General features: G+C 39.0%; 1 protein-coding gene across 5 annotated transcripts in view; it reads right to left on the bottom strand.

Moving 5' to 3' along the window:
* Positions 1 to 237: 237 nt before the first annotated feature.
* The window catches only part of DENND1A (DENN domain containing 1A), a 190,604-nt gene continuing 171,114 nt past the window's right edge, over positions 238 to 19,727 (bottom strand). Inside the window, exons 20-24 of one of the 5 annotated variants that reach the window (XM_032200166.1) lie at positions 19,069 to 19,128; positions 14,539 to 14,627; positions 6,761 to 6,889; positions 4,356 to 4,611; positions 238 to 3,476 (exon numbers count right to left, since the gene is read on the bottom strand). In XM_032200166.1, coding sequence (XP_032056057.1) covers positions 2,154 to 3,476; positions 4,356 to 4,611; positions 6,761 to 6,889; positions 14,539 to 14,627; positions 19,069 to 19,128 — 1,857 coding nt within the window. In that variant the 3' untranslated portion in view covers positions 238 to 2,153. The remainder of the gene's footprint in view (positions 3,477 to 4,355; positions 4,612 to 6,760; positions 6,890 to 14,538; positions 14,628 to 19,068; positions 19,129 to 19,727) is intronic. The other 4 variants (XM_032200167.1, XM_032200169.1, XM_032200168.1 and 1 more) reach the window with 4 other exon arrangements.

The following is a 19,727-nucleotide window of genomic DNA, read 5'->3' as shown; positions in this document are numbered from 1 at the left end:
GTTAAGCATGTGTATTACACCTACTGAGTATAGCCTCAGTGTGTGACAAAAAAAGAAAAAAAGTATGTGAAATTCAAATTACACATCATATGCAGAACTGTATGGTGTTTGTACATATCCGTTATAGTTGGAAAAGTTTTATCATCTAGCTCATAGTGAAGGTAATCTGAAAATTACAGACTGCATTTATATATAATGTTCATTTTCTAAACTGTATAAAATAAAATGGAGCTATTGTCTTAGACTTTAAATATTTTACTATGCAATACTAAAACCATCTGTCTTCCAACACAAAAAGAAAATACAAATCCAACTGAATGGCTCGTAAGAGTAACAGTGCTTTACAGAAATAGAGTATTATTAATGCAATACTATGGTCTTTCCCAAACTGTTGGCATTTCAGATAATATTTTTCTTTTGTATTGCACAGACTCAAACGCACAGACAGCCATTTTCATACACTAGAGTAAGAAAACCTCCAAGATTATATGAGTAAAATAGATACATTGGAAATAATTCAGATAAAGCTTTACAAGATTTTCCCCGTGTGTCCAAAATGATTTCCTTTACCAAAGGCTTAATGGCGATGTGATTATGTCTTCTGAAGTAACATGTTTTAAATTGGACTGTGCCAAAATACAAAACAAAACAAAAAAGCACCACTTAAGTAAAACAAAAATGATAACTGCAAAGACAGCAAATTTTAAAGGAGTTGCTAAGACTAATATGAAATTTCTTGAGAATACTATTGCCACAGAAGTGTCTTAGAAAATCAGAATGAACGTACCCTTTAACCTTCTTGTTGCATTTTTGTACTTTGTGACCTTGCAGTCCATTTCATGGTCCAGTTAATGTCTCGTTAGCCCAGAAAACTGTTCTCATCAAAAGCAGGATAAAGATCGTGGGTTTTAAGACAGACTGAAGGAGTGGAGAGCCTTGCAGACCAGAATGAAATCCCATTTCTTAAAGGTAGCAGTTAGCACTTCTGAAGTCCAGCAGTGACAGGCAGCTGCCATGCGTTGGCCTTCCAGCATTACATCACTTAGCTCTACTTGGGGTCTTATTTCTGTCTGTGCCGACAAGCACTGTGGCTTTAATCTCTCTGCACTTGGACATCCTGTCAGTATGCTTTTAACTTCAATTCATGAGCCAGGGACTTTTATACCCCATTTTTTCTCTCTCTCTCTCTCTTTTTTTTTTAATAATCAAGTAAGATATTGTTACATCCCATTCATATACTGCCATGTATAATATTTATATATAATATTAACATATACATACATAAGAACTAGGATACTTTTCATGGACTCTATTTTCTGATGCATTTAACAAAAAAAGAAAACAAACTATAAACAACAATAAAAGAAAATCAATTGCTGGTGTTTCCGGTTTCCCAACAGAGATGCAGGACCAAACCCTGAGCAACTGCTCTGTGCTATGGTTTTGTTGCAACAAGGAATTACGAAAATTCTGCACCAGAGAGGTCCCTGGTACCTCTCAGTGTCAAGTTTACTGGGGGAGGGAAATAAAAAAAAAAATGCAACAAAAGCTCACCCAACAGTATGACCTAGATGAACATCAGTCTTCTAAGAGAGGACAAACTCGGTCAGGCTAAGCCTTATGGATTAACTCAGTGCAGTCCACAAATCTGGTTTGTTTGCTGCACTTTACATGTGAAAGGAAAATACAGCCATATAAGCAACACAGGAAAAACTGAACTGAACATCATTCACACAGGCAGCAAGAAAACACAAGTACAATGTGCTATGTCATGCTCCCGGCTGTGCTAAGGACTGAAAATAAAGGGCAGGTGTAACTTCTGCATCAGTAGTATTGTCTGAAAAGCTACGTGTGGAAAACCAAACCAAATCAACCAAAACCCAACTACCTTCATGCTTTGGTCAGTGCAAAAGTCATGGGGGTTTTCAGTGGCAGAAAGTAAGAAAACAGTTGCAGGGATGAGGACAACGTGGGAACTCCCCAGCAAAACAAACTCTGGGCAAAAAGCAATCATGGGAATTGCAGCATGGTGATGGTCCTGCAGCCATCCTGGCTCAGACTTCCATAAAAGAAATGCTTGGTTTTATGCTGGCTCAAAAAAACAAAATCTCTGTCAATTCCAAAGGGACATCAAAAGGCCATCATCAGGAACACTACTCAAAGGTTTCCCATTGCTTTCTGAGCTGTTCAACCTTACCTGGTGTGGATGACACATCTTGCTTTGTCTTTTTTAACAAATCTTCAAATGGATCTTTTGTCTCCTCAGATTTTGAGGATTGTAACATTGACTCTAAACCCTTAGCTGGCCTGGAAGGGATCAAAGGAGGTTCATTAGACAGAAGAGCTAGTACTTGCTTGGTATCTACCTTGGAACTGGACTTGCCCACCTGTAATGTTCTGGATTTAGAAGGACCACTTAAACATGCTGGCTGTAGAGAGCTTGCTGGAGAAGCACTGTGGCTCTGCAGCAATAAGGAGCTAGCTTGTGCCATAGCTGGAGCCTGGCTAAACAAGTTTGGCATGGACAATGTTGAAATGTTTGGCTGAGGTCTTTGTGGTGGGTAGAAACCAGAATTAGGTGTTATGAAGCTAGAGCTATACGCATGACCTAAGGTGGGGGTGAAAGAGCCCCTTGGGGGTCTAACAAGAGATACTGACAGGGCTCCTGGCACTGTTTGTGTAAATGGATTAGGAGATGCCTGTAAAAAAGGTGGCAGCGCTGGGGAAGGATAACTGAGTGACTGGACAAATGGTGCAGCTGGAGGAGGCACAAAGTCACTTGCCACTGAGGCAAAGCCCGCTCCAGAAGGTGGAGTGGCTGAGCTCTGCAGGCTGCAGGAGCCTTGCTGTGGGCCACTGCTTTGCCAGCTGGCTGTTTTTAATGGATCCAGCAGGTTAAGAAGGTAGTCACTTTCATTACCAGTATTGTCTGTCTTCACCTTGACGGGTTGGAGCATCTCTGTAGTGCTGCTAGCACTGGACAAAAGCTGAGATGAATGAGAGGAATAATTCACAGACTGCTGGACTTCAGGGTCTAAGGACACCCTACCAGCTCCGAAGGGCTCTGGGATAAGATCTGAAACCAAATGGCTACGTCCTGTAGTGTGGGCGGTTAGAGTTTCTGTTGGCCCGGCTGGAATCTGATGCTTGGAAGCCCTTGGTGCTGGCGGTGGTGGCACTATCCCCAGTTCAGGAGTCTTTCTTCCCTGTGGCCTAGGAATGGTGATATTCCCTCGAGTGGCAGGATTTGATTCATCCTTTTCCACAGGAGCCAGAATGCTGTCTCTGCTCCGGGGTCTCCTTGTGATTGCCGGCATGTTACCAAGTGCAGTCAGGGGTCGTTCTGGTGAGCTTTGGGAATACTTGGTAGGAATAGCCATATCATCGTGACCCATGCTCCACAGCTTGTTGTAAGGGTGAGACAGCTTCATGGGTGGTACAATCCTGTTCCTCTCGGCAACACCAAGTTCCATTCTCTGCAAGAAAACAATGTTAGCTTTCACAGATCTTCTCAAAACACTGATCATAAAGTGATGACAGGCTATGAGCGGAGGAGGATCTGTCTGCAGAGTGTGAACACTAGAAGGAGAGGAACAATTGCATGCAGTCCAGAGGGACAAACAGGAAAGCAGAAGCAGGACTCTGCAGTTTTAATTCCAGCTTTGCCTCTAATGAGTTGTTCAGCTGTGATATCTTGTGGCATCTCTTGAGAGCCACGTAAGGAGTATGCAGCTATATCTAAGGTACCAAACTGGAGAACGTTTAATTGTATTGAAAAAGCAGTCAAATGAAATACGTGAAGCGATGCAACACAAAATTAAATATTATTTTAAGGTAGAAATTACATCCTTTTCTTTCATGTCACATGAATATCTCTTAGTCTGCTTTAGTTTGTCACTTTCTCAGATGCATATATTCAGTGATGTTCTTCATAAAGAACATTCCTCTTCAACAATCTATTTTGTTCAACTGATACCTACACCAAAATGTCCACATCAAAATAAGGTCATTAAAAACATACAGTTTCAAGGAGACCTGAAAATTCCCTTCTATTTCTTCTCACTTTTGAGCATCAGCTTCAAAGATAACAACGTGTGATAGCCATACGAAAAAACATTCAGAGGAATACACAAGTATTTTCTGCTTTAAAAGTAAAGGCTGTAGTTCTAGGAGAAAAAAGTTACTGTTTTATAACTGAGGCCCATTTCAATAATTTCTTAACTCTGAAATGAATTTCAAAACACATGGACAGAAGGCTGGAAATTTTACCAATATTAAGAAAATAATTCTCAAAGAATAATCGAAAACAGACAGCCCTAGTTCTGTGCAAATTCCCCCAGGGCATATGTCCAAACCTGGTAGTCAAACGTGCATCGCTGATGTCCCTCTTCTTTGGGAGTCCGCAGGTCTTCCAGGCTCTTAGCCTGGCTGAGAGGCTGAGGCTGTGTTTCTACTTCTAAGTTAGGGAAAATGTCTTCAAGGAGGTTGATTTCTGTGGTGTTGCTTGAGAGGAGAGGACTTGGAGGCAGAGGCTCTTTTGCCTTTTCTGGACTGACAGCCTCTTCCCCATCAGCACTATCTGATTCTTTCAGGGCCCGGTATGGCTGAGGCCTATGAGACAAGAAAACAGAAATCAAGTTGAAAATTGTCTTTTTCATTTTTTTTTTTTTTTTTCCAAAACACGTATTTAGCAAGGAGTTGGATGGCTTTACAAAAAGTTTTTGGGTAGCAAATTACAGTGGCTTGTGAACAGCAGGTGTGTGAACAAAGTGACTGAGGGCAGGACATACAAAGATGACTTGGCACTCGAGGAGTTTTCAGAAAGGAAAAAGATGTAAGTGGGAAGTACTCAGAGGAAAGCTGTGATTATGCAGTTAGAGACAGACTGATGAGCCAAGTCTCTCCGAGCAGGAATAACCGGATGCTAGCTCTCCATTTTGACAGCCTGGCCCTTCCCACCCAGGCAGATGGCTGTTGCTGTGCTCAGTCCTTCTAGGCAGGAAGTCAGAGCAAGCACACCACAAACTGCTCCATGTTCTGCAGGCACTTACATTCACTTGTTTCAAGCTAACTCAGCTTGAAACATAATTCAGTGTTTTCCTGCAATAATTGGGAATACTGTGCAGAGTTCCAATGATTATACTGGTGTCATCTTATCAAGAAACAACACAATTCATTATGAAGACACCTATTTTACATTTAAAGCCAAGGCCAACTTAGCAACATGCTTTTCTTGCACATACCTCAGCAAAAAAAAAATGAACAACAGCAGATTTGCATATCAGTTCTGTGTACAGAGAACAGCAGCATAATGCACATCCAATTAATAACAAGAAGTGACACACATATCTGTGGTGATTGGCATTTGACTGTCAGCCAGATTTACCGTGGCATTTAAACAAGATTTCAATTAAAAGAAAATATTTGTGAGACCTCCAAAAACAAAGATAATATGGAAGAACCCTCCTCTTCTTTCCATATTTTATTATAACACATCTATATCATGCAAATTTCTTAACAGTCCTTATTTCCTTCATCAACAAATAAATAGGCATTCAGCTAGGAACAGAAGAGTATAATAATGCAAGTACAAGACAGACAGCTGATGGTACATGTCCTCAGGAAGAGTGTGATCTTGCAAATCTTGGTTGTGTCTTTAGTCTCTCACATTATATGTGCTCATCTGCAAAGCATTTGATCACACTGCAAAAAATACCAAAACCCTGAGGAATTTTTTGCACAGAAACCATTTTGGTAGCCTGGATTCCCTTATCTTAAACGCAAGAATGCGTGAACATTTTTCTTGCCCTTTGCAAACAGGTATGTGTGAGCCTTGGCTGCAGGACTCAGCCATCTCCCATCTCCCCTAGGCACCCATGCTAGAAGAAGGAGTGTTGCCTGTCAGCTCCTGTTTCCCTGGCCAGTCTGCCCAGGGGCCCCAGTGCATCTTTTTCAGATACACTGTCATGTGGAGGGAGGTGCACGCGGATTCAGCCATGCTAAATAACCTCATACTGCATATTTGAGCAGAGCACCCCAGAGAGCACTCTCGAGGTAAGGCCTCACTGGCAGTCATCCTGTAGATGCGATACAGCCGAGCTGCTTAGCACCGTGTTTCAAAACTAGGCAAGACGTAGTTAAGAAGGTTTGGGAATTTACCAATCTGCAACAATTTACAAATTAAAAGGTTGCATACAAGTAATACAGTGAGTAAACTCAACAAGTCACTTGCTATCTCTTGTATAATTTAAGGTCAGGTTGTACTCTAAACCGTTGGAAGGACGTCTGCATGACGACTCCCCTGAGTCACTGGGGATCTAGTACTTGACAGAACAGGGAGGCTGGGATCAAGCAAGTGAAACTGGAAAAAGTTGATGACTGCACTGAAATAAAGCTCACAGGACAATCCAAAAAGCACAGCTAGCACTGTACAAGGAAGAGCAGCAGAAGGTTTGGACAGGAACACAAGCGGCACATTGGAACAAAGGGCAAGTGGAAGGGTTACCTCCCACACAGCTCGGGTTGAACAGAAAACAATAAAGCTGTGCATTGCTGCATACTGATTCATGCAGGAGTATGCTTTTGCATGCCTCTAAATACCAAAACAAACAAGCAGGAGAAATGTGGAACATTCATCAAGTGCTGTATAAAGACTGCAGGAGTATTTCCAAAATCCCAAGTATAGGAGCAGGCACCCTGACCAATGCAAAAACTATTGTTTAAAGACCGAATTAATACAATGAAAGAATAAAGGATAGACCATTCAAAAGGAGCAGAGAAGAAAAAGTTTTCAGAGAAGCCAGAGACAGGATCCTCTTCCTGCTGAAATTCATCATCAGAAGAGTCCTCAGAGAGGAAGACTGTATAGTGTCGCATAGGCTTTACAAGGCTGGGGGAAACGGAGAGAAAAGTAAGTTACCAAGTTGTCACATTCAAAGCTGCAGAGGAGAAAGAAAACCAAGTGAGTCGTAGGCTCTAAATAATTTCTGAACGTGACTGACTGCCACTGCAAAGAGCTCTGCAGACTCATGTTAAGCTCTACTTTCAAGGCAGAAAATGTAACTCTTCTAAAAATGTCTAGGGTATTGTCTGCTTGGGAAGGGTACTAGGACCTGCAATCAGATCCACGTTGCAAAAGAAGCCAACACAGAAACCCGCAATTCCTCCACTGCATTTTCTAGAGATTTGGGCATTCTATAAACTTGTTCACTCAGGCTGGTATCAAACATGCAATAGAAGGAAAGAGCTGGGGATACCGACAAGGAAGACTAAGCAGCACAAATAGAAGAGTATGGTCATTAAAGCCAAAAAAAAAAAAAAAAAGAGACACAAACAGAGTGGTCATAATAGGCTTCAAGTATTACGGATCAAGGGCAAACGTTAACATCATCTTAAAAATTCCAGAATATCCGGAAGATCACCATGCTGTGCTGCTGGACAGTCTTGTATGTATTTGATATCGTATGTGCTTCTGGAAACACACTTGAACTCTAATAAAAAACAAACAAAACAACCCCAACCATTTCACCAGACTTTTGACAAGAATCTATCAGTCATCTTTATTTTATACACAGAGGTCAGATCTGAAGGATTTGCGCTTCTACCTCATGAAGACAATGGCGAAATTCTTGAGTGTAAAAGTAACTCTGAATGCCTATTCAGGTAAATGTACTAAATGTTAGGGGGTAAAAGAAAAATATTTTAGGATTGCTGAAATTTTAAATATTTTTCTGTTCTGTATTGTAGCTATCCCAGTGCTTCACTTTGCTTTAACCTTAAAACCAGTAAATTACTATTTTTTTATATAAAGTAGAAGCTTCTACCCTTCACCCTAAAGCAGCTATCACTGCTTTAAACAACTAAATGCACCACCAGCTTTAGAAGAATAGGAAAGAGCACAGGAGCAAGGTACTTAAATGGAAGTACACTGGAACCAAGAGGCTGAAAAGTGTGAAGAAATTAATAGCAATTACTGCCTCATTTGTAACACTAAAATATCCTAATCTTAAGTAAAGTACAAAGCAACAACCACTGTTTATTCCCTCTGAAACACTGAAGCTCTGGATCACAAAAGAGCTTAGAGAAAGTACATTCCCACAAAGGAAATACTAAGACAAATGCTTTGTAAATAACTGAAAGCAGTAAAAGCACATCGAGACCTACCAATACTAACCAGAGGACTCTACACCATAGCTCAGTGCGTTTTTATCTACTAAAACTCAAGGACAACAACGTGTAGTGCCGTCAAAATTATATGTGCTTATAATAGAAAATACTCTTGGTTTTTATTTTATTTTTTTCTCACCATTTCTATGGTATTCTGGCATATCTAAGTGTGCACAAGTGGAAATGAAAAAAAAAAAAAAAAAAGAGGAGAAAACCTCTTTTCAACAGCACTATAAACCACTTTCATATGTCTTATGGACCAAGCTACAGGCTGATGAACATTGATGGATGTTGCTATAGAGCACCATCATCTGCACGTCTGGAAAAGAAATCACTAGCAAATAAAAGCAAACATTGCCCCAAGTGAGGCCTCTTCCCAAACATCTTTATTTTGTCAACCTCATATCACTGAGAATATCCTAGCTATTGTAGTGAATCAAAACACACGTCGTGAAGGACACAAAGCAACACACAACAATTGAGATAGGAACCTAATTTTGCTACTACTGAGGTCCACAGTAAAGTTCATTATTTCAGAATAAGCAGAGTCAGGCTCATCATGTGGAAGAAAGGATATGTCCTGATCCTGTAAAGAAGGTAGAACGACGCTGATATCTCTCATCACTATGTGTATCCCCTGTAAGAGGAGGATATGCTGAAATCAGAACAGGACCAATAGCAGAGACAAAAAGAGAAAGAATTTGATTCATCACCTTTATAGTTCAGACACACTAACAAACTACCTCTATTTGCTCTTGTATTCATAAGCAGCCTTTGTTGTTTCTTAGTTCTTTTGTCTCAATTGCCAAATAACAATATAATAAAGATATGAAAAGCAGTCCAAAACATCTGGTCAAGAAAAAGAGAAGTTGGCCACTGCAAGCGACAGCTCAATAGGGCTGAAACTGCCACTGTGAATAAATGTTTATTCACAATCAGGTCAGAGCTAATTAATAAAAAGTCTAAAATAGTGGTGGCAGCAGATGCAGCTGATAGTGTTAAATCATAGTCTGTGGTACTCCAATTAAAGCTGTTGCATAGCTGTTCTTTTCCTCTCGTGCTGTAATAGGCATCCAGGGAAAGTGAGGAGCTGCCACTGCATTAGGAAAAATTTGCTGTAACAATTTTTAAAGTTTTTTGTTGTTTTTAATAAAAGAAAGGCTATTACTCCAAAAATTCAATTTACATTAACAAATGGCTCAGCCTAAAATGATTTTAGAAATCAAAGATTCTTTTAAAATATTTAGTTTTTGAACTTATATACACACACACACACTGTCTTTTCCTCTTAGGAGAATAAGTTAATATTTAACATGATTCAAGCAAATTTAGAATTGTTTTCCTGAAATCAAGAGCAATACTGAATTTCCACATATCTTGCTGACACATTTTGTTTGGTAGCTGCATGTAAGAGATGCACTGGTGCAGTTGCCCTTAAAGCGTTGCCTTTGATACCTTTTGTTTGCCTTCAGACTATGCTACATTCAAATGCATTGTGTCTGTGTGTATGTATTAACTAAACTGGGAACTAGCTATGAAAAAATAAGACGGTATCCTTTTTGCTAAATCATCCGTTGCACTTGAGTGCAGATCAGTGCAATAAGATTACGTTTATAGCACCTTAATTAATATGCACGTTCTTGTTGCTGCTGCAAGACTCCTTAAATGAAAGTGGGATCTCCTAATTAGAAAAAAGAAAGCACATAAGTTTCACTGTTAGTGTGCTCTAAAAAACATTTTGGTCAAAGATAAGGGATGAACAGTCTAAAATTGTCCAAGTCTAAATTTTTTATTAGCTTGAGGCAGTAGAATCCAAAAAAAGTACCTATTCCCTCATTAACCCAATTCGCCAACTCTCCTGCAGTCTGCCACCCACCACTTGCTAGAATTTCCTACACAAAGAGCTGTCTCTGAAAAGGCAGGTCACAGCAAGCCTGGCTACAAGGCAGGCACTGCTGCAGTCTTAGAGGGAAAAAAGGATGTGTCCGTCACAGCTACAACCCTCATCATCTCCACATGACTGCACCAGCTCCTGCCTACCTAATCTCTTAGCTGAGTTACCATGCAGATGACTTGCTGATCTCTTTCTAATGTTTAGTTTAACATGTCTTCGGTTAGCACTAGCATATGACAGTACTGACAGCCGTGGCTGTTCCTTTTTAAATATCATGTCAGAAACACAGTGCAATAAAGCTGGGGATGCGCTCCATGGCTCTGCGTACCATTATGATAGTATGGGTTTCTTTTTTAATGAGGAAGATCTGCATCTCAGGAGCTTTTTTCATGTGTCAGGATGCATGGACAAATCAGCAGCACATCACACTGGCCAAAAATGAAATGCTGACAAATGTAGATATTTCAAATTTAATTGACACCTAAATGTACTTGAGATAGAAAAAATACATACAGAAAATGTGAGTATGGGATTTGGGCATTAATAAGAATTCTGTAATAATTCTAAAAAATTGTTCAGTTATGAGAAAATTAAATGTGTTTATTTTATTAACTGTTTTGCTTTTTCCTGATTACAGAGATTGTGATACAAAGGGGGTAGTATGGACTTGTCATTATTCTCCTAAAAATGGGCTTCCCAAATTTGAGGAAGGATTTATTTTTTATTTTAAAGAATAGCTGTATAGCAACTCTGGGGAATTAAGGAATTTGTCCCTCTTAGACAGTAAAATGAAGAGAATGAGGGATTTGGATGCACTGGCTTTTTCTTTCCAGTATGAAATAAGAGACTTGGGACTGAGGGGATTACCTAATAACTATTCAATATGAACAAAGCATAGACCCATTGCTGGAATTCCTTCCTGCACATTCTGAACACTCAGTACACCTGAGTGCGAGCTAGCAAAAATATTAAAATATTTGATTTTTAAAGTGACACGTTGCATACTGTGAATTTTCACAGAAGCAGAATATTCCAAGAAAAACTAAAATATTAGCATACAGCAAATTTTAAATGAAAGGGAAAAAAAAAAAAAAAGCTCACAAGTCATCATTCAATTAGGTAACAGAAACAACAGGTTTTGATCACTGTGTCCAGGAAAGGCAGGTAACTGTTTTATAATTTTTCTGAACTTTGTACACATTTTCTAGAAAGTTGGAAATAGGAACAAAGAATTTAAAGTGGGAACAAGCTGGATGACACCTCTGCCTGCTCTCATAGATCTAGATGCAAGATTCTACAAAGTCACTTCACATTATCATCCTATTTCACAATAATAAGTATGTTTTCACCAATTTCCCCTGCAGATATATCTGTATTTCTTTACAGAGGCAAGCCGCATACGTTCGGTAGGTTTGCTCCAAACCACATGGCAAAAATAAGCTCCAGAATTAAAGTTTCTTGTAAACAATCCTATTGGAAAAGTGGAAGAGGACCAGGGCTCCCAAAGGGGTACCCTGTGCTAAGGTTCTTGCTTGGCCTGGTACAAAAAGCACGACTGCTCTCAGCACATTTCTTTCCCATTTGCTATCCCTTTGCTGGGCCATCTGCTTTCTTGGCAGTACCTTCATCGTATCTAGCTTTTTCTACATCAATTTTCTCATGGTAGAGGAACCACAGCAACACAGCAAGTCTATCTCCTATACCCTATGGTATTTGCTTTTTGATTCCAGCCACCCGTGTTCAAATAGGTACTTGCTGGTTTAGCTTTTTTTTTTTTTCTAAGTAGAGATCCTTGCTTGCAGTGATGCCATAGTAAACCTTTACCATACACAAGTTCTGTGTGGCAGAGCTTCAAGAGCCTGGTTACAACAACTGGAATTTAATGGGCTTTATGAGCCTGTATCATTTAACACAGCCATCATGCTGATTTCATACTAAATTCAGTGTAATAACCCACTATTGCACTGCAGCCTATTTTCATTCATATGATATAAGGGAAAGCCATTAGCTTCTCTACTAAGTCCTACACGAGTTCTGGAAAGCCATAATGAACTGCTGCAGCACTGACATGGGTTTAGCCAGCCCAAGAGCCTTTTGACATGCTGTTAATTGTAAGCCTGACCCTCTGATTTCCTATTTTAATTTCCTCCTACTCCGCATGCCCTGGACGCCAGCTAGTCAGTACTTACAGAAGACAGATCTTAGAGCACTCTGGAAGCCTATTCGACATTTAATAGGAAATCTTGCTGTGGTGTAAAAAAGAGCTCTCAAAAAGCTGTCTATCTGCTAAAAATGCAACACCTTATTTCTGTGAACAACTAATTTATGTTTAAGGAGATATGTCCCACATGCTTAGTATTTCCCTAGGTAGTAATCCAGCATTTTCTGAGCTCTCATCTGCAAATTCTTCCTGTTACTTTACAACTAAAATAATAATAATAATAAAAAGAAATTATATATTTTACATTTAATGACAATTTGTCATTAAATTTGACATTTGTGTGTCCTTTGGAGTCACTGCTCCCACTGTGCTGTGTTTTAAGTTTGACTAGAAAATGAGCACACAACGCAACGAAAACCGCGCTACTTTTTTGGATAGATTAAAAAATTAACTCATGTAAGCTAAGATACGTATTTCCTAATAATATAAGAAATGCATTAATGAATGTAACAACTGAAAGGACACCTACGTGACAGTTTACTTTTCAGATGACATGCAACATCACAAACGGAAAACAGGCTGCACCAAAATGAGCTCGCTCCTGTGGAGGCTTGCGCAGCGGTTAGTGCCACCCTGCCCCGGGGATGTCTCCACCAGCCGGCGGGAGGACGCAAGTCACAGTCTGAGCTACCGAATCTGCTATCCTGAGAAATGTCCCCGAAGCTTTCATTTTCAATCATTCAAGACCAAAAAGATAGCCTTAGTTTTAAATATAAAAAGGAACTTCTCCTTGAGCGGAAGCTTCTCACAAACAGATCCCACATACGAGCACCTGAGCATAACTAGCTAATAATTAACTTTTGAATCAGTGCAATTAAGCAAAAGATTTTTGTCAAGTTTAGGTCAAGAAAAGCACCCTCTCAGCACTGTCACTGCTTTCACCGAATCTCCTCTGATCTGCAGTAAGAATGCTACCAAGTAACAACAACAAAAATATAAACTAGTGTTTTCATTCATTCTATGATTATCCTAGAGACAAAAAATGTTATTATGTTTTTTTTGTTTTTTTTTTTTTTAATTTTTATTTTTTAAGATAAAACAACTGGCACATTTTCAGGTCAGGATCAGGAGGAACAGAAAATAAAAGTTCTTGGAAAACCTCATGATAATCTTTTATTACTATTTAAAAAATGTTTCACTTATTCAAAGTATCAATTTAAATAATCACCAAGGAAAGAAAGTAAGATTAGTGAGTCCTTACCTATTTCAAAGGCACTGGCCTCAAGTTATTTCTTAGGTAAGCCATTTACATGATCTTTTAAGTACACAGTTAGATACTTAAAATGATCATTAAGAATAGTAAGTCAATTTATAGCTATAAAGAATCATCTTATCTTTGGTACCAATCATTTTTACAAAACAAAAAGTTCATAGCCCATGAAAACAGCTGAATTAAAACCAAGATTACACCTAGTATATCAGCCATGCAGCAAGTCATTGTATTATACATTAAAAAAAAAAATATTTAAAAAAAACCTTTAATCTTTGTGTAGGGACAACTAGCACCCTGTAAAAGCACATGAGCCCTTTTGCAGGATTTGCAATCTATTCCACAAGAGGGCAACCAAATTCCACTATAAAATGAATAAATGCACCTGTAGGATTTAAAGTGACCATTTTTATCTAAAAGCCATAATCCCACTTCCCATATCCTAAAATGACTGGGAGAAAACTCAGCCATGCATATAACTTGGAGGGGGATGAGGATGGAGAAATGTCCAACCTTCACCTCTTTTTCCCTCATATACAGTGGTGACAGTAGTGGTACATGTGTGGAAAAAAGCTGTGATCAAAAAAAGTAAACCGTTTTTCTTTTTATGGGATTTGAGTACCTTCAGATACAGCAGTTATCCTAGAGTCTTGGGCACCAGCTAAAGCATTTCACTTTCCTGAGAATAAAGCCATCACAGACTGGGACATAAGCAAGTACTGCAAAGTGTCTATGACATATGCATCACTTTATGCTGCAGTTAAGAGTTGAATGACAAGGCAATCTCTGTGACAGATTAGATCAGTGCAACAATCTCATGGCCCTGTAGTCCAGTTCCAATGGGATTTCCTGTGCTAAGGCTGCACTGCCTCAACACCGGACGTTTGGAAAGTACTACTGCATGCTTCCTCATTCCTCCTCCAAAAATTCTAAACAAAGCTTTTTATCGTTAAAAAATATTATTATTATTAGTTTTGAATGTACTGTCTATTAATACCACTGCAACAACTAGAGAAAAGCAGAGCTGCAAAGTATGTAATTACTTACTGTTCTGGACTAGAAACTGAAGTCCTTCGTCCTTCCACAGCAATGTTGCTCTTGGGTCTCTTAACAACATGAGGTCTTGGAGGACGAACCTATTACATACACACACACAGAAGACACTTCATTAAATACTGCAAAAGTTGATCATATAATAGACATAAATGGCAAAATATGCATAACCACCATTATTTTAAAGGTATCTTCCATTTGGAGTTCATTTTAAACTTTTCTGCTACAACCATGTTACAAATGAATCAGTTTGAATATAAACTACAGCGATCCACAACTTGTTAAAAAGTCAAAAACCCATGCTTTTGAGTTGCAAGTGAAACACATACACTTAGCCATTCAATGAAAATTCGCTCCACTGTCCTGCTTGGTACTGGCTAATTTTCTGATACGAAGGTTTCCCTAAATGTAAGCTTCACCTAAACAGTTAGTTGATAGTGTAAAAATGGAAAGCACTGTGTGTTTTTGCACATTATTGGAAACTGGAGTTCAAATCTGACGTTCTGATCCTTTTGTCCATGTGTTCATAGGAAGCCAACTCCTCAGGTAAAGACTTCTGTGTAAGTAAGCACTGAAAAAAATGTACTTGGAGTAAATGTTACAATAATATTTCACAAAAAAATTGGTTCCCTTCAGTAGGCTGAACAGAAAACCTTGCCAGACATATTATCATTGTCATCACTGATGATATATCAGTGTATCTTTTTCTTGTCTGTAATAAAATACAAAGGTTTTCTGTAGAAGGTGATGTTGCTGCCAATCCAATCTTAAATCATATCCATCATCTTCTGATGTTCAAAAACCAAGCTTAATTCACCCGTATTAACTCCACAAGCAAACAAGTTTCACTTCAAGGAAAGGAATAAGCACACACCATCACTATATAGGCAAATTTATGCATGTGCCTACCTATACTAACGAGAAATGCTGTTGATGAATTTATCCCTTTGTGTCAAATGTGGCAATGAACACTTGGAGCATCAGGGTGAGGCTGTACAAACAAGCTTTCCAGTTTTTGTTAAGGAAGTACTATCCTCCCTGTAATGGAATCTGACTTTGGCTTAACTGAATGCTAACCAAAAGGAATCCCCAAAGCCCTCAAATAAACTCAGGAATACAACTCAACTTCTGCCCTCCTGGGCTTATGCTCTCTTTAATAGCCACAATATAAAGGAAGTTGTTAAAGGCCTACAACCAGAGCACTCTTTGTACGAGTGATGAATTTGTTTGCAATCATAGCACTGATATGGGCTTCCCACCACCTCTGCAAGGTAGTTTTTTTTTTTTGTGTGTGTGTTTTTGTTTTGTTTTGTTTTCTCAGTGCTTTAAGGAACGCAGAGCTCAAATTTTCTTGCTAGGAAAAAAACACTGAACTGTGTGCAGTGATTCTGCACTACACGACAGTATGCAGAAGATAATAGCAGGATTATTGTATTGAATTTTCATTTCAAAGGAAATGGTGTACAGCAGATATGATGAAGAAATCCAGAGATGTATTGCCACTATTTCTTAGGAAACAGAGTTTATACAAAGGTCAGATGTTAAGGTCTTGAAGATCACTCCCCACACAAGGCTGTTCCTCTCTACAATAAAGACAGCTTAAGAATGTGAATTTATGGCAGGAATGGAAGGATTAAGTTTGTGGCAACTTCAACTGAACTTGCAACGTGGTGAAACATGGGGAAAAGAACAACAGAGCTAATTAGACGAGCTGAGCTGTCAGAGTGCGGCTGAATGGCTCGGTGCCAACAAACAAAAGGAATGGGCTGGCAATCAGCAGGATCGATGAAGAATACTGCTTCATTAGGGCTGATAAAACAGAGAGAGTGAGCAATGGAGAGAGAGTGTGTGCAAGGGTGGGGGGAGAAAAGCAAGAGGAACTGGGGGGAGAAGAGAGCAAGAAGGAGAAGAGAGGAAGAAAGAAATCTGTTTAATTAAATCTGAGCTGGAAGATGGTGTATAAAGCTGGCTTGTCATCATGCTGTGAACACTTTCACCTTTTGGTGGTACCCTGGGGGAGTGATGGTGATGAGGGGAAGAGATGAGAGTTTTGGATGGCTCCATGGGGCCACCAGACCAGTAAAGTGCAGGGTGACATGCTAAGTAGGATTTACAGCATTGTTCATGGGGAACTGCAGGGAAAAGCCAGGAATCAAGCCAACTCCTTGCTGGATTTTGAGCCTTATTTAGATAAATAGGCAGTGTTAAATGCATATCAAATCCAAAAGTAGAAAAGAAATCCAATTACATGAGCACAGAGCCTAGAGAATAAAGGTAAACATCCAGTACAGGGTTAAATGTGCTTATTACTGTCCCCATCAACTTTATGAATAATTACCATATTTTAACTTTTTCTAACTGAATGAAGTTTCCAAATAGCCGCTATTAATTTCAACAGTTCTCTAAGAACTATAAGCCTTTCACAGTATCACTACAATTCATCTCCAAAGCAGCAGAACGTAAAGAACATATCTGTTCTGCTTCTTTAACCTTTCTTTGGTTTGTGTTTTTGTTCTCACTATTAGTAATGACTCATATTGCAAGGTCCAGTACCCATGGATTCCTTCTCAGAACAGATACAGCCTGAGAACTGTAAGCATTTCTCAGCAATTCTGGTATTACGTGGACTTGGTTGGAAGAGCAGAGAGACCGTGCCTCCTGATTCAAGGCTTTCTGTAAAAGGCTGGGATGAATTACTTGACAATACCCACCTCTGTAATATATGCCAAGACTAAGACAGGTAAAAAGCAGCCTGCTCACAGTATTATTTACACACACAAAAATGTATTTCATCAATAAAAGGCAAATAACAGTTCTGAACAACAACAAATTTAGGTAAGTTTGATACAAGCATATTTTGGGACTGATTACACTTGTTTATATTTGTCTTGAATTTCCTCTTGATGAATGATGCATTTCTGTTCCACTTACTGACATGGCTAGATGAATGCAACAGGAGCTTTTATTATTACATTTCCAACCTTTTATCAGTCACATTGAGAACAAAGACAGTTGACACAAACACATCATAGTGAGGACTATTAACGCACTACAGCTGGGAGATTAAACAGTCTTAGCAAGACATTCGCGTAGCAAATACTCTATCTGAACAATACTGTTCAGCAACTTTTGTACAGAGAAATTGCAATGAGCCCTCGTGGGGCTTCACCTGCCAAGCACAAAACAAGAAGACTCCTTAGTACCAGGGAAGGTTTGTTCCCAGTGTAATGAATCTTGGAGGGCCTCCCACACCAATTACATTTAAGAGAACACATATAAGCATAGTCAATGCTACCTTTTAAACACAGAAAACAGAAATCTTCAGTGCAGGAATCCATAACAATGACTCTGTTAAGCTAAACACCCAGAGTTAAAAAGAGGGAGGAAAAGAAAAACATGCCATTGAAATGTAATGTAGGAACATGCACCAAAGATCAAAAGTTTACACACACCCAAGTGCACTTGTTAACCAGTTGCCTGCTCATCCAAAACTACACATTTTTAACAAGTTTTAGCAAGATTAGATTTGAAAACTTGCATCTCTCTTTTTCCTATGTGTGTACATTTATGCGTTAGGAAGCAAGGAGTGAGGTCTATGTGCTTTTTGGTGAAATTATATTAATGAAACTGAAGTCCTGAATAGAAACAAATACCTTTCAAGGCTGTTGCAAAAGCAACACACCTCCGAAATGATACCATGTTCTTGTACTAATAAAAAAGTCACCAATACAGACCCAGTACTGTCCCCAATCTTAAAAGCATCTGGTACAGTTAATGTGTCACAATCGGCCTACAGTCATGGCTTTGAATTAAAACTTGCTTAGATAAGGTATTCCTTCCCAACACAGGTATTGCACTAAGAACAATTTCTGTGTAGTCCTTCTATGGAAGACTCACTTCCTCAGGCCAACGTGCTGTGCCTACATTTTTTACTCTATGTAATTAAAGAGATTTCCAGCTTGCATTTTATATGAAAACAATATATATATGTATATCCTCCATAATGTTGTACCAATGTTCTACCAAATAAAGTTTGCCTTTTTTTTTTTTTTATGTGTGTTGTGTGTTCACTCATCTATTCCATGGAGAAAGAAAAATTAAGTGTCCCAAAATACTTTAAAGCAGAACTTGTGGAGAATAAATACTTTCTTTTCAGACTTCTGCTTCCTTTTATATTTGAGTTTAGTGCAAGTCTTCAAAAACTCACTGGCTAAAAACTTATCCCAGCCTAGCAAGAGTTTTGTTCAAGAAAACACCACAAAAGTAAAAACAAACGTTGCAACAGCAGCATCAGTTACCTGCAGAACTGACTGAAAGCTGCAGAACTCGTCAAAGAAAAGCAGAATAAATGCAGGTCCCAGGGCTGTGCCGCAGCAGAGAAGAAGGGAGTTTAGGTGCAAAATTTACACATTGCCTTTTTGCAAAGTTTGACAATCCAAACTACCAAGGTTTAGTAATGCTACTAAGAGAGCAATTCAGGCAGTGTTAAGCTGTGGCAGTGAAACAAAACTACCAGCTACTCACGGGCCTAGATGAACGCTGTATCTTTGGAGGCGGTGGCCGAGGCGGACGGAGTCTTTGCTGCTGTATCAAAGTGGAAACTTAAGTCATACGTAAATTAAATAGTCACCTACATGAAAACACCTCTGATTTTGTGGCAAAAGCAGTTCAAGTGGACAATGTGATTTACCTTAGCTTCATACTCACCTCACAAAATGCAATTATTTTCATAATAATGACAATCTCATGACCTACAAAGTGTCACAATAGGACTGGTAGCTCTATCTGCCTCCTCGACATAGGCTATATTACACCAAACGTAGTACGATCAATAAATACTCCAGATCAGATCATCCAACATTTACTGAAACAATAAAGATGCTTAAAGTGGATTCCAACCTGTAGGTCCAAGTGTTCTAGACAACATTTACACAAATTGAAAGAATCCAGCAAAGCAGGATATGCAACAAGCTTTCACTAAAATCCCAAGCACAATTTTAGTGCTTGCAAAAACTTATGCTAAAGGCCTCAAACCAGCAAAGATATATTTAAGAGCACAGGGAAAAACTCTAAGTCACTTACACCTTCCATACACTAACTGTAGTGGATCAAAGTGTAAATTGCCTAGAGCAAAGTGTGTACATGCATTGTAAAAAAAAAAAAAAACAACAAACATTTCACGG

This window comes from Aythya fuligula, chromosome 19 (assembly GCF_009819795.1).
Source record: "Aythya fuligula isolate bAytFul2 chromosome 19, bAytFul2.pri, whole genome shotgun sequence".
Lineage (NCBI taxonomy): Eukaryota > Metazoa > Chordata > Aves > Anseriformes > Anatidae > Aythya > Aythya fuligula.
This window is presented reverse-complemented; position numbering and strand designations above follow the sequence as displayed.